The 15714-nt window shown below is 38.2% G+C and overlaps 1 protein-coding gene across 1 annotated transcript in view; it reads right to left on the bottom strand.

Annotated features, from left to right (window-relative positions):
• Positions 1 to 4193, bottom strand: part of LOC146640274 (uncharacterized) — a 52519-nt gene extending 48326 nt beyond the window's left edge. Inside the window, exons 1-5 of the mRNA XM_085353413.1 lie at positions 4118 to 4193; positions 3664 to 3705; positions 3297 to 3555; positions 2747 to 2861; positions 2329 to 2413 (exon numbers count right to left, since the gene is read on the bottom strand). Of these exons, the coding sequence (XP_085209539.1) occupies positions 2329 to 2413; positions 2747 to 2861; positions 3297 to 3555; positions 3664 to 3705; positions 4118 to 4193 (577 nt within the window). The remainder of the gene's footprint in view (positions 1 to 2328; positions 2414 to 2746; positions 2862 to 3296; positions 3556 to 3663; positions 3706 to 4117) is intronic.
• Between the last annotated feature and the right edge of the window lie 11521 nt (positions 4194 to 15714).

Raw genomic sequence — 15714 nt, 5'->3', positions numbered from 1 at the left:
CAATTATGCCTATTTTCAGTGTGCACGCTTTTGAAAAGGGGCTGAAGATCGCAACTATTCAATATTGTTGACTGTGATTTGTGCACAGAGAATTGTTGAACTATTTGCCTTTGTAGTCTTTCATAGAGTGGAGCTCCTCCCTGTCTTTACTTCTGAATGACTGTGAACTTTTTTGAAAAGTTGCTGCTAACATTAAAAGAAACCAGTGGTGTTCTCTCAGGACAAGCAAGGTGAACAGTGACTGACTTGTCAAATCTAGAGATCATTAAAAGGGACAAAAAAAGGCTATTTCTCTCCTCTCTCTCAGCTTATTCCATGCTCACAAAGTGTAACGTCTCTGCCTTATGAGCATGTCCATCTTGCTTAAGGATACTTGATCTCCACAACTTGAGAGTGGGGCAACGTTTTCCCCCCTTGTGTTTTCTCACATCCACATTGTGGATAGACAGTAACATTTTAGAACATTTTAGAACATTTTAGAACATTTTAGAACACGGTCTGCGAATAAGGCTTAAGTACCCTGTAATTACGTGCAATTTGCAGGCAACAAGTCATTCTTTCTGCAGGAAACAATGACACAATTATAGACTGTAAGACCTGCGACTAAAGTGCGGGTAACCTGTAGGAAATGTGTTAATCAATACTTAATACTTATTTTATTAGTCTTTCTTTAGTCACCTAAATACAATAAAAAATATACAAAAATTGGCATTCACGTGTATTTACAGTTTTTGTATTTATAAGAACAGTTTATTCAAACAACACCTTAAAATAAATGCATAAAAAGCATAAAAATAAATGTTCCACCTAGTTTATTTACTTTATTTCAAAAAGGTTATGTGTTCATTTTTAGGTGTGTAGAAATGACAACCATGTCATTTATATATATTTTTATGTAATACTAGTGTAATTTCCCAATGCAACACAGTATTTTATTTTATTTCATATAGTATGTTGTTTTATTTTATTTTATCTTATTCCATGCTATTGTTTTTCTTATTTTTTGCTGTAACTTTGTACTGTCCCCTTTCTGCCATGACCAAACAAAAAGTGTGGGACTAATAAAGGTTTATCTTATCTTATCCTATATGTCACCCTAATCACTCTTTCCAAAAAAAAGATTTTCTTGTTTTATTTTATTTTCTTGTTTGGTTTTCTCTCAAAATGTTTTCCTCCTGATTATTTCATTGTAGGATCTGGAAAGAACCGTGAAGCAGAACAGCGGCGTTATCAGTAGGTGTGGTTTTCCTAGCTAATGGTCTGCAATGTTTTTCCCCTGTTTGTAAAATGCTAAAACTTTATGTACATGTCTTTGCTTTGTTTAAAAAATGATAATAATTGGACCTTAACTATACTCAGACATTTCAACGCAGCTTTAAACAGACTGAATGTGTTTATTTTGTCTTTCTTCTTTTAGAGACTGCCCTTGATCACTTAATGCACAGGTACAAATGTATTATGAAAAGACACCAGAAGCTGTGAAACTGTTCAAGAGACACTTAAGTATGACAGTGTGAACAGGACAACCCTGTCACATATCACTGTTGAGGTACAGTGTGTGCAATGCATTAAAAATATATATATTTAGGAAGTTATTGCACTATCTGTCTTGCTGTCTTGTAAAATATTATACACAAAAGCCATGTCCACACTTTTAATTTTTAACAGTCTGAGGTCATTTTGGACATTTGTTCACAAAGAAAAAAAACTTGCAAATATCATGTGTTTCAGGGTGTAAGTATTGTTTTGTCTGCTAATGTATTTCTAAAGCTAATATTTTAAGGGTTAAGGAATAGTTTCATGTCCTTGTTTTTAATTAAAGTTTAATGAAAACAACTCACATTGTTTCCATCATTATAGGCACAGATGAGCCTATGCTATGACTGTAAATATCAATGTATGATTTCAAATAAGAAATGAAGAAAAGTGTTTATCTATGTATCATTTTATATGTAATATATAAAGAGTTGAATACTGAAACATCCATTAGGCACAAAATTAGTTATGTAATCAGTACTTACTGAGTAAGTAATACTTACTCAGTATTTACTTAGCAGGATTCTTAAAATTACTTACAGTACAATTTACACCTCTTTCCCTGTAAAATACCTAGAAGTTAGACGAGATTAAGCGACTCCACAATACACCCCGCTCCCCAGAAAGTACAGGGTACGGTGTAATTGTAAAAAAAAAAAAAATCTGCAAAACCCTGACTTGTTGCCTGCAAACTGCACATAATTACAGGGTACATGCACGTTATTTGCAGTTTGTGTTATAATAACTACAGACTACATTAGACTACCTCCTGAAATATTACAATTATCTTACCATCATTCAGGAATTCATTGGATATGCCATCAAAGTTTCCACACAGTCCACATGTCTGAGTCCGATATTTCTCATCTATTTCAATCTGTGAAGATAATCAATTACACAATAGGTAACTGGCAAAATCACAAGACAGGACAATATTAATTGAACTCCAATATATGGCATTCTTTCCTTGTAATCCATTAAAAGGTTAAAGTAGGACATTCACATGACAATTTGTCTGCATTCTGAGATCATCTGAATAGCAGGATGAAAACCAGAACAAACAGCTTGTAGAACTAAGGGGTCATATATAGATAAGAATCGGAAGGAGCATATTTGGAGGCGACGTCCCTCTCCTCACATCCTGATAATTTATCTCCAATAAACAGCCAGTCAGATAATTTATTTTTGTATGTGAGAGAAGGCTTCATACATCAAGGGAGTCGTCCAGGTTCCAGATTGCCTTTATTCCCAGATTAGCTTCAACAGAGATACTAGATGCGGTCCCCTTGACAGTCACTCCTGATTTACTGAATGGAAGAGATTCCCTGGTGCAAACAAAGAGTGATATTTTAAAAATGAGTGTAAAAATTAAAACAAATTCACATTACCCTTGTACTGCTGCTCTTTAGTTATACAAATCAGTCATTAACAGACCAGACAGACCCCTAACCCCACTGCCACAGAATATTGCTAGGGCTTTGTTTGAGCATTTGAAAGGACAAGATAGTGTCCTATGGAGGGATATTGTAGATTTGCAGGTTGCAGCGGATGCTTACATTTAGGTTGAGTGCTGCTGTCATTAAAGCAGAATAAATCTCATATTAAGATGGTACAATGCTGAAAATGTAAACAGATACAATTGGACCTACGTTTGATATTGGATTCTGACTCCTGCACCCCCCTGAATATATAGTAGTTAAAGTTACTGAAATATTCTTGGAAAAATGTCAGTACAGTTGATAGGTCTTTCCCGAACTTACATCTTGCCATTGACAAGCACTGAGTTGTTAGAGAGCTCCACCTCAGATCCTTCCAGCATCATGATGATTTTGCTGATTGTGGGGATGTTGTTGACTAAGCGCCGCCGCATCTGGATATTAAAGTTTTCATAGCTGTCCTTGCATTGTATTGCAAGGACATGGTTACAACTCGAATTCAGCTGGAAGAAATCGCCATCAAAGGTTTTGAAGTGATAGTATCCCCAAGTTGTGCACACTCGGCCAATGTGGGATGCATTAGCTATAAAATTAATAAATTAATAAATTACAAATTCTTTTTGAGAAATCGTTTTAAATTTACATGAAGACCTGAAGAAAAAATAACCATATTGGACATTTGCAAACTTACCTGAAGTCATGGTCAGTGTGTTTGTAGAAGGAGCAGTGGTCACTGTAGTAAAGACAAAAAAAGGTATTTATTCATTTAGATGTAGGAAATTAGAAATTATCAACTGACAATTCACTGATATGAAACTCAAATACTCAAACTGAAGATTGCCAAGACAGTTAACTGTTGCAGATATCCCAGAACCGTATGTACTCTTTAACACCAGAAATGGCTTCAGTAGATTTAACCAAGATTGTCTGCAGCAAACTGCATTACAGTTTCTAATTAATGTGTTGAAGCTATGAAATAAATTCTATATAAACCAACCCAAGCATGATATAATGTATCTAAATTTACATCATCAGTTGGGATTCACATGAATAATCAAAGTAAATATGACTCTCTGTCCTCTTCCCAATATCTTATAGCACATCCATTGAGTGTGAAATTCTAATATTTCCAGCACATCATTTACCATTCTGAGTAAGTGAGTCGACTATCAGCGTCAGATAGATGAGCCATGATATCAATTCAAGCCCTTTGGCCCCCATGTTGGTCAGGAGGACTAACACTACAGACGATAGGATTCACCTGGGGAACAAGCTCCTTTATAATGCGCCTCTGAAGGTGGAGCTACATTGCATCATATTTCATATTGAAGCAAATCATCAAGTATGTTTACTCAGCAAACATCATCCCCACCACCATACCGAGCAGCTTCTTCACTCTATATACTTCCAACTAACTATATAAAAACAGGAGGTTCTGATGGTTACAGTCCTGGCATTGCTTGACTCTCAGTGCACTAAGACATGAACAAGCCAGAAAACAGAGGGGAAACCGAATTGGTCTAACGGTTTAAATAGTTTATCTGTGCTATTTGGTTAACAACTAAAATAATTATCTGGTATTGAAAAAGTCAGTCCTGACATGAAACAAGTTAAACTAAGCTTAACAACACCTGGAATACAATACTGATCTACGCTTTGCTCCTGACATTAACCCAATCACCCAAACATCTAACACAGAATATACATTGTAAACTGCATAATGCAGATGCACCTTTTTTAGAAGTAGTAGCATTCTCGCTAATACAACTGTTTTTGGAACGTCTGTAGATAAAAATTTAATTACTGGTGCCACACATTTTGGCATCATATACAGCTCGGTCCATATCTTTCGAAAATGACTCATTTTAGTCATTTTTGTCTCTGGACACCACCGAGAATTTGAATCAGACAATAAAGCTACGACTAAAGTACAGACCTTAAATCAAGTGAAGGTTGTTCGAGAATTATTTGGACAGATAAAATCAAGGGTAGGAAGAGAAAACTATGGAAAAGAAAAAGCACAGCTTATAATCTTAAATCTACCACATCAGTTTTCAAAACATAGTGAAGGTAAAATTAAGGCACAGACATGTGGAACTGCATCATTGGTCTCTATTGATGATTTGAGTGCTGTTAGAAGTAGGAGGGTGAAATCTCCGCTCAGATTCAGCCAAATGCTCCAAGACCGATTGGGCAGTGCTTCATAGTGCAAAACATGTTCCCAACATATATTCCAAAAGTAACCCAAAAGTTCTTAAAGCAAATAAATAGGATATGCTTCAACAGAAAATGCAGAGATGAGTTCTTTATGGTACTTTCTGCACTAGTGTGTGCAAGTAAACATTTAGCTCAGCTAACAGTGGAAGATAAAGGTAAGTCCTTCGCTAGTAATGAAAGCTAGAAGACTGCACCACATTTTGCTTTATGATAAATCGGCACACAGTTTTGTCATGGATATACAACATGTCAACTGACCCCTGGACAGCTGGTTGTCCACATACGTCTGATTCATGGAATCATCCTATATAGAGGTCCATCTGTCTCAAACAGGTTATAAAACAACAGTACACAGATCAAAAATAGAGTTTTCTTTCAAGAAAACACTTAACAGTCAAATGTAATGGTTGCTGTTTTTATAGTCAAAATGTTCTTTTTCAGATGTTTACAGTGTTGAGGGCAGCAGTTGCCAATTTAAATTTAGATCAGTGATGCTGTTCACTTTTTACTGGCTAGGGCTTGGAAGGCTGTTCTGATGTAACATCTGCTTAGATGATGTTCATGTCAATTGGTTAAATCCACAGATAGCAGTGAACCTCATAACAGCAGTAGCATCAGTCACCTGATCACATGCTGAAAGAAAATCTGCAGCAGTAGTAGTAATACATTGTAAGAAGGGTGGGAATCTCAGGTGGAGGAATATCTGGTGTAGAGCTGCAGCATAGGTCCCTTTGAAATAAGCCAAAATTTATTAATTTTATATTTTTGCTGTCAACCTCATTAAATAATGTTTTAATGACATTGGAAGTTTTAATAGCCTATTAAGCCTGCTGAATTTTACCAGGGAATTTTAAATAAACTTTATCACCCACATGTTTCTGAATAACAACTTTTTATGGTAGTAAATAATAGCAAACCTAACTATGTTGCACTTTCAGTGATTTTTTATCAGTGGGTTTTTCAGTTTGCAAGATACTGCAATATCTAGCGGTCCGCACCCCTCCCTTAGAAAAAAGGTAAAACAATATGGCACATTGTTCAGGTGCAAACATGACGAGTGTTGCTTTAAGGAGGAGAAGGATTTTGGACTTAATGTGGGAACCCTGTGTAAATAAGTGACAGTGACTCAGCTAACCCCGTCCAGGATATGCATCCTGTGGTCTATTTTTAATAAACTCACTTTCTTTTCTAACTAGAGTGTGTAGGTTGTGTCACTAGAGATGGTATTATTAAAAGTTCACATGCCATTAATTAACTCACAGAAAAAAACATGTTGTTGCATTCAGAGAATTCCTGAGCATCTATCCTTTTTTATTGTAATTTCAGCCGTTTATTTAGACTTTTTCTTGATAAATTTGACAGTCAGTGTGATCATCTTTAAGATCCTTTTACTTCTTCTTCATATAAGGTCAGCCAGAGATGAGTATACTGAAGCTCTTATACTGAAGCTCTTATACTGAAGCTCTTATACTGAAGCTCTTCTTTTAATTGTTTCTGTCATTGTTTATTTATTTTTGTTAATCTAGATAAAGTGAATAAAGTCATTTTGTGTTGGCTCCCTCTGTTGTAGAGTATTGCTTCCTGTTCCTGTTACAACACACATTGGTGTTTTCGTGTTGTTTATCTGTGTTGACAATTGAATTACTGTTCGGACTACTAAAAACTCCCTGAAAAGCCTTCAGCTGATCCAAAATGCTGCAGCAAGAGTCCTGACAGGGACTAGAAAGAGAGAGCAGATTTCTCCTGTTTTGGCTTCCTGTTAAATCCAGAATTCAAAATCCTGCTCCTCACATACAAGGTCTTAAATAATCAGGCCCCATCTTATCTTAATGACCTTGTAGTACCATATCACCCTATTAGAGCACTTCGCTCTCGCTCTGCAGGCCTACTTGTTGTTCCTAGAGTATTTAAAAGTAGAATGGGAGGCAGAGCCTTCAGTTTTCAGGCCCCTCTTCTGTGGAACCAGCTTCCAGTTTGGATTCAGGAGACAGACACTATCTCTACTTTCAAGATCAGGCTTCAAACTTTCCTTTTTGCTAAAGCATATAGTTAGGGCTGGACCAGGTGACCCTGAATCCTCCGTTGGTTATGCTGCAATAGACGTAGGCTGCCGGGGACTCACTATATGCTAATAGACCTCTCTGCATTTAATCATTACTTGTTAATATTTGTCTCTCTTCCACAGTATGTCTTATGTTCTGTCTTCCTACCCTCATCCCAACTGGTAGCAGCAGATGGGCCTGGTTCTGCTCGAGGTTTCTTTTATTGTGATCTCTGTTACAGTGTTACTGTTTTTTAAGAGACATGTTTTCATTGTGTTGCATGAAAGACGTTGAGTGTGTCTTGAGGGGGTTAGTCACCAGAGCTGGAGAGTGAGTTATTCAGGAGAACTCTCCACAGCATTAACTGCCCTGTGACTGTACCACCTTAATAAACTATGGTTAAGGCAAATCGTCTTGTGCTTAAGAGTCTACGTGTAAGTTACAGAATATATGTTCAGTGCAGGTAGATATATAGTGTGTGTAGTTATATAGGTATACATGTCATCCAAAAATCCACAACATTCCCTCCTGTGATACCTAGAGGTACCACATCAAAACCCCATGAACACTAATCCACACAACACACACATAATACAAAGATGGATTATATGGCACCATATGTGAAAATGAAAATAATACAATTAAACAATTAATTCCCCGTGTTGGACTTCAACTTGGTCAGTAAGCAAGCAATTTATTTATATAGCACTTCCAGAACAGTTCTGTACACTTGACATGCCAGAAATGATAAATTGAATAAGTTTAAGAAAATAAAGATGAAAAAAGATCATAATTAAAATGACATTTAAAATAATAAAATTAGCACAAATAGCAAAAACATAAAATAGTATAAAATGATAATTAGAATTACATATAAAACAATAAAATCAGGGTCATACTGTGTCATATGTCAAGGAGTAAAAATGGGTTTTAAGTCGTGTTTTAGAATTTTAAAACTGAACTCTAGAATATACAGGCAACCGATGGATTGAAGCAAGGATGGGAGTTATGTGTTCTCTTTTACGGGTTCTGGTTAAAAGTCGTGCAGCAGCACTTTGGACTCCAACATATAGTGTGTTACAGTAATCCAAACGAGATGAAATAAAAGCATGGATTACTATTTCAAAATGCGGCCTAAAAACTGGACTTGACAGTAGCCCTAATATGACTGTCCAATTAAAATCAGTGTCCGTCTTGGTCAGGTGCAGCTTCTTTTTCTAAACACATTTCTTAGTGTGGGCTATGAAATGTCACTTCAATGTTGACAGTTTCTGCAGACAGCTTCAAGCTTTACTCAGCTTGTTTCCCCCTTTCAGTCTCATATTTCAAACACTTTATGAGCCAGAGAAAAGTTTCTCTTGGTGCTTCTTGACTGCTGGATCTTGCATAGCTCCGAAGAATACTAGCGACAACTTGGTCCTGCTCTTGATTTAGCTCAGTGTCTGCGATGGATAGCAGTTGATCTTGCACATTCCATCATTTAGGAGCAGGTTTTGGCACTGGATCGCTCCACATGGGCTGTAGGATCTGCACTAGATTCAAGGGCTGTTGGATGTGTCGTTGTTTGGCTGTCTGGAACAGTCTGTTTCACTTCGTTGTCCCCTCACACCCGTGATCAGATTGCCGGCAGCTGCTCCAGGACCTCTGCATCTCCGCCTGTTATTCAGATGCTGTTTCTACCTGTAGAAAAATACCCTTGCAGACTGCATTAGTTGTGTTCACAGTTCCCACTGTACCTTTACAGGCACTTTATGAGGGCTTATCTATGGACCTCTGTGAGTATCCCATGCAGTGTTGCTTTAGTCCTGTTAGTTCGTGACTGCATGCACCTTAGTACCAAAGTTAGTATTTGTACCCAATCGACCTACTCATCACTCTCCTTAGCAACGTCACCAACTGCTTTATTTGGTGAAGGCCTTTGAAATGTTTGTCCCAAAAGCTGTTATAGATAGAAAACTTTACTAGATACCTCCTAAACTGATAGCTACGTAAAGAAAAGTAAAGCTGCCACAAGAGTACCTGGAGTAGCTCACTTAGCTAGCTTGTCTTTATTTAGCTGTTAAGCTGTCAGTTTCCCGGTGACCTGGACATTTAATCACAGTCACAGCACTAGGGAGCTTTAGGGCAACTACTTGCTGAGTACTTGTCTCTTTGTTCCTAAATACTATTAAGGCACATGTCACATATACAGTGGGGCAAAAAAGTATTTAGTCAGCCACCGATTGTGCAAGTTCCCCCACTTAAAATGATGACAGAGGTCAGTAATTTGCACCAGAGGTACACTTCAACTGTGAGAGACAGAATGTGAAAAAAAAATCCATGAATCCACATGGTAGGATTTGTAAAGAATTTATTCGTAAATCAGGGTGGAAAATAAGTATTTGGTCACCTCAAACAAGGAAAATCTCTGGCTCTCACAGACCTGTAACGTCTTCTGTAAGAAGCTTTTCTGTCCCCCACTCGTTACCTGTATGAATGGCACCTGTTTGAACTCATCATCTGTATAAAAGACACCTGTCCACAGCCTCAAACAGTCAGACTCCAAACTCCGCCATGGCCAAGACCAAAGAGCTTTCGAAGGACACCAGGAAAAGTATTGTAGACCTGCACCAGACTGGGAAGAGTGAATCTACAATAGGCAAGCAGCTTGGTGTGAAAAAATCAACTGTGGGAGCAATCATCAGAAAATGGAAGACATACAAGACCACTGATAATCTCCCTCGATCTGGGGCTCCACGCAAGATCTCATCCCGTGGGGTCAAAATGATCATGAGAACGGTGAGCAAAGATCCCAGAACCACACGGGGGGACCTGGTGAATGACCTGCAGAGAGCTGGGACCAAAGTAACAAAGGTCACCATCAGTAACACACTACAACGGCAGGGAATCAAATCCCGCAGTGCCAGACGTGTTCCGCTGCTGAAGCCAGTGCATGTCCAGGCCCGTCTGAAGTTTGCCAGAGAGCACATGGATGATACAGCAGAGGATTGGGAGAATGTCATGTGGTCAGATGAAACCAAAGTAGAACTTTTTGGTATAAACTCAACTCGTCGTGTTTGGAGGAAGAAGAATACTGAGTTGCATCCCAAGAACACCATACCTACTGTGAAGCATGGGGGTGGAAACATCATGCTATGGGGCTGTTTTTCTGCCAAGGGGACAGGACGACTGATCCGTGTTAAGGACAGAATGAATGGGGCCATGTATCGTGAGATTTTGAGCCAAAACCTCCTTCCATCAGTGAGAACTTTGAAGATGAAACGAGGCTGGGTCTTCCAACATGACAATGATCCAAAACACACCGCCCGGGCAACAAAGGAGTGGCTCCGTAAGAAGCATTTGAAAGTCCTGGAGTGGCCTAGCCAGTCTCCAGACCTCAACCCCATAGAAAATCTGTGGCGGGAGTTGAAAGTCCGTGTTGCTCGGCGACAGCCCCAAAACATCACTGCTCTCGAGAAGATCTGCATGGAGGAATGGGCCAAAATACCAGCTACTGTGTGTGCAAACCTGGTAAAGACCTATAGTAAACGTTTGACCTCTGTTATTGCCAACAAAGGTTATGTTACAAAGTATTGAGTTGTATTTTTGTTATTGACCAAATACTTATTTTCCACCCTGATTTACGAATAAATTCTTTACAAATCCTACCATGTGGATTCATGGATTTTTTTTTCACATTCTGTCTCTCACAGTTGAAGTGTACCTCTGGTGCAAATTACTGACCTCTGTCATCATTTTAGGTGGGGGAACTTGCACAATCGGTGGCTGACTAAATACTTTTTTGCCCCACTGTATATGCTGAATCTGGATAAACATTAAATCTGTTACATGCTGCTAATTCATAATTCATCATTAGTACTTTTAGCTCTAGATGTTGTGTTGCTGGCTGAATGGCTGATCAAACTCCCACTCCTCTATAACAGCAGAATCTGACTTTTCAAAGCTAAGTTAGACAATGCCACATAGACCTCACAGTTCTTCAAGTTGGCAGTAGTTAAACCATCACTCAAAAACCATCTCCTGACCAGTGGTCCTAGCCAACTATAGGCCAATCTCCAACATTCTTTTTATCTCAAAAATCTCAACTGGAGCAGTTGTATAAAAAAAACGTAAACATCTGCAAAGGAAATGGTTAATTTAAAGATATTCAGTCAGGTTTCAGAGCTCATCACAGCACAGAAACAGCTTTGGTGAAAGTTAAAAATTATCTTCTTAAGGCTTCTGACCATGGATTCATCCCTATGTTCGATACTGTTGACCATAATATGTTATTAGAGTGATCAGAGCATCCTGCAGGCATTACAGATACTGCCCTGCAGTGGTTCAAATCAGACTCCAGTTTGTTAATGCAAACACAGAATCCCCTCACACACACATGACTAGCCATTGAGCTTCACAAGGTCCTACTCCAGGACCAGTTCTGTTTACATTACACATGCCTCCTTTAGGTAACACCACATAAGGCACAACATACCTCTGCAATACTGATGACACCCTCCATCTCATCTATGCATGAGAGGTTCACTGACAACACACACCAGTCAGTCAACCTGCAGGAATGCCTCCAGAAAACAAAGATATGGATGACCACCTTTTGCTCCTAAACGTAGATAACACTGAGTTTATTGTACGCTGTCCTAAAAAATCTTAGACATATATGGTAACTAACCAAATACTCTGGATGGCATTACATTGGCCTCCAGTAACACTGTGAGGTTTCTTGGAGTCATTTAAACCACAGTATGGACTCCAATGCACATATTGATGATTGCCTTCTTCCAATTCTGCACAAGATAAGATAAGATAAGATAAGATAAGATAAGATAAGATAAGATAAGATAAGATAAGATAAGATAGAACTTTATTAATCCCTCGGGTGGGTTCCTCTGCACTATCACTACACTTAGAAACATCCTGTCCCAGAGTGGCGTTGAAACATGAGTTCATGCATTTATTACTTCTAGGCTGACCAACTGTCCTTTGTTATTATCTGGATGTCATACAAACTCCTTGAAAAGCATTTAATTGATTTCATTTGTTATAGCATAAACATTGATAGGAACTAGAACAATAGAGTATATTTCTGCTATTGGCTTCTATTCACTGACTCCTTGTTAAATCTGTAATTTAATTTCAACATCCTGCTCCTATAGTACTATATCTCTCCATTATAACACTTCACCCGCAAACTTCAGGCTTACTAGAATATTTAAAAGTAGAATGGGAAGATGGGCCTCTAGTTTTTAGGTATCTCTTTGGGGTTATTATTAGTTATTATCAATCTCTGGTTCTCTTCCACAGCATCTCCTTCTCATTCTCTTCGTTTGCAGCAGATGGCCACTCCCCCCTGTGCCTAGTTCTGCTGGATGTTTCTTCCTGTTAAAATGGAGTTCCTTCTTCCCCCGTTCTCCAAAGTTAATGCTAATAGGGGGTCAGAAAATTGATTGTGGTTTTTTAATGTTTTATTATTGTAGTTAACCCTTGCATTATAAAGCGCCTAGAGATGACAGGTGTTGTGACTTTGTGCTGTTTAACCTTGAGTTGAATACAATACAACATGACACCCTTTGTTTTTAAAGTAAAGTAGCCATAGAAAAGCTAAAATAGCTGTGTTGCACTAATCATACAAATGTTCTCAGTCATTTCAGTTTATAGAAAATAATCATGGACCTTGTTATATATTTGGGCGGTGGACTCCAAGGCAGACAAATTACTTCACACCCCATTTTCCTCAACTTGAAATAATACATGTAATTGCTTTCATGTTTATAATACACCTGGATGGCCATGATAAACACTGAGACCTCCTGACAAACAAATAGTACAAATAGCAGGGTAAAAAGTCTACTTCAACAGTTTTTGTATTGTAATAGGTCAATAGCCGCTCACTTATAGAGGTTTAATCATGCTACATTAACCCTGCCTTACCTTAATCTTCTCAGTTTGCCCCATACCAATGAAATGTTCTCCCTTTCCTCTTGATTGCCGAGTGCCCGGTCAGACTTCATGTCCCTCAGTGGTTTAAACTCTACCTCTGCACACTGTAACTAGAATAGAGTTATTTAATCAAGCAGATTTTGATACAATATGCATTTGGGCAATTTATGAAATTTCCGCTTGTGGGACTAATAAAGGTATATCAAATCAAATCAGTCCACAGACAACTGGACCCTGCAACATACGGGAAAGAAAATTTAGGCCCTGTTTTTCTAATTTGGGGATTGCTCACAGTTTTTATATGGGAGGAGCTTTTGGCCTCTTTCCCTCCAAATTGTCTGAATTTAGATTTTATCCTAAATTGTTTTGTTGGTTTATTTGTTGGCAGAGTTATCAGTTTAGCTCTGGTAAGCTTGATGTATCCCCCATTTGCTAATACAGTTAAGATAATGACAATATGCTTCTCAGTTTCTTTCACCTCCACACTGCATTCATTGATCTTTTTTCTTCCTTTTGAAAGGAACTACAAATTGCTCACACACTGAATTACAGCACTGTGGATGGTTTAGTGCTGCAAGTAGCATCCTATTAACTAATGCTTTCTATTAGCATCAATACATGAGCAGAGGTAGCTGCCACTACTCTAAATGTAGCAGCACTGAAAAAGATAAAAGATAGATTATTTGACATATCTGTATACAGATTCATACCTTTGCACACATTTACACCCACCCCCAAGAGAGACATACCTGGGTCAGAAAGAGCAGATGTCTAAATTTCCCATTTCTTTAGAAAGTATGGTGCTACTGGGGGTCCTGAGTTTCATCAGTACCCCAGCTTTTAGTAAATCCCCATGTGTACGTCTCATCCCTTCAATAATGCGATGTTCATTAGGTGTCATTTCTGGATTAATACTTTCTTTAAGTTTAGTTTATACAACTATACTAATTTACCTGCCCCGTGTCTAACTGGGGTTTAATCCTGTCTGTGTATTTGTTCTAGTGTCAATAAGAGGCATGTCTGTGCCTTTTACTTATTGAACTGTTCCTAAACCTTCAATAATATTTTAATGTAAGAGTGTTAGTAATGAATATGTCTTTAATGATCTCCTGTCTAATGTTTACATCTGGCCTAATTCCTATTATTTGTGTTCTTTTCCTATTGGGAGAGTAACACAAGGGGTGGAGCCCAGGGATTTAAACGCATTCGTTTGTTGGGAGCATTACTGATGTAGTTGTTTCATTTGGTCAACTGCAGATATCACACATAGTTAGGTGATAGTTCTTCCCCCTTTAGTCTGCAACTTATTTGTCCATGCTGACTTCAGAGCATGTTGATCCTTTTTCTGAGCAAGAATCCTGACATTCCTTCACTGTCCAAATGTGTTTAACTTTTTTGTGGCAGCAATAAACATGACAGTTTACTTCTTTTAATTTAAGACATGTTTTATTTTAATTAAGTGTAAAACTTTTTTATTTAATGCAAAATTATATTTTGTTTTAATTTACTTTCAAATTCTTCAGTTGCTGAAGGGGCTGCATAGTTTTCATAAATTGCATAGTTCAGAATAGCTATAATTGTACCAGATGTTTGCATTCAGTTAAGTTGGACTAGACTGTAATACAAACCGTTCAGTTTGTCAACAATAAAACTGAAATGAGAGAAAGACTGAGTGTGAGACTTTGATATTAGATAAAATGAATATTGATAAAGTTTACCTTTATGTACAGAATCTGAATGTCGCAAAATATTTTTTAAAAATTGCAATAATATCGTATTGTGTGTTAAGTATTGTGATAATATCGTATCGTGGGATGTATGGTGATTCCCACCTCTACCGAAGTCCATGTACTGAAGATTTCTCTTGACAGTTGTTATCGTGCTGCCCACATTCAGAGGTAGACTGTGCTGGCTCTTAGAGGACACAAAACGTTGCTCCGCAGCTGGTTAATGAATACGTCAGCTAACTAAAAGTGTGTTTTCATACACTTTTCCAGCCCTCGGCCGTTACAGTCTTTCATTAGCCTCAAGGAGATGGAGCAGCCTCTATCTCAGCTTTATGTGGATCTTCCCTTGGACGTCCCCTTACTGCATGAAAGCCCAGGAACTCTCTGAAATTCCTAGGCTTTCCTGCATGACAACCATTGGATGTCGTCATCTGGCTAACTCCTCCACTCCACCTTTCCACAGGCCTTATTGGTGGCATAGGCCTTCAGAGTGCCAGTGTTGCTCCTTTCCACAGGCTTTTGGCCTGCTGTCTTTCACTGATGATCTGTGTTTCTCCCCCTCAGTTGGTGAGCTCCTTCATCTGTGAGGAGTTATTTCTTTTTCTTCATAACAGGAGAGTCATTGTTTTGAGTGTGTGCATACATCAGTTCGTAAGTAACTGTTTCATTTGTTCCAGTTTTTCTTTTCTGAGCTTGACCTCATGTTACTGTCTTTAATCTTATCCTCTTCTTTGAATTCTCCTATATAGCTTACTATATAGCTAGCTCTCACTTACAGTTTTCCCTCTTTCACCCACAGCTTTCTTTGTCCCACACACT

The sequence above is a fragment of the Diplotaxodon limnothrissa genome, linkage group LG1, assembly GCF_057381915.1.
Source record: "Diplotaxodon limnothrissa isolate DT_005_m linkage group LG1, D_limnothrissa_male_GT1.1, whole genome shotgun sequence".
Taxonomy (NCBI): domain Eukaryota; kingdom Metazoa; phylum Chordata; class Actinopteri; order Cichliformes; family Cichlidae; genus Diplotaxodon; species Diplotaxodon limnothrissa.
Note: the sequence above shows the minus strand (reverse complement) of the source record. Positions and strands in the feature narration are given on the sequence as shown.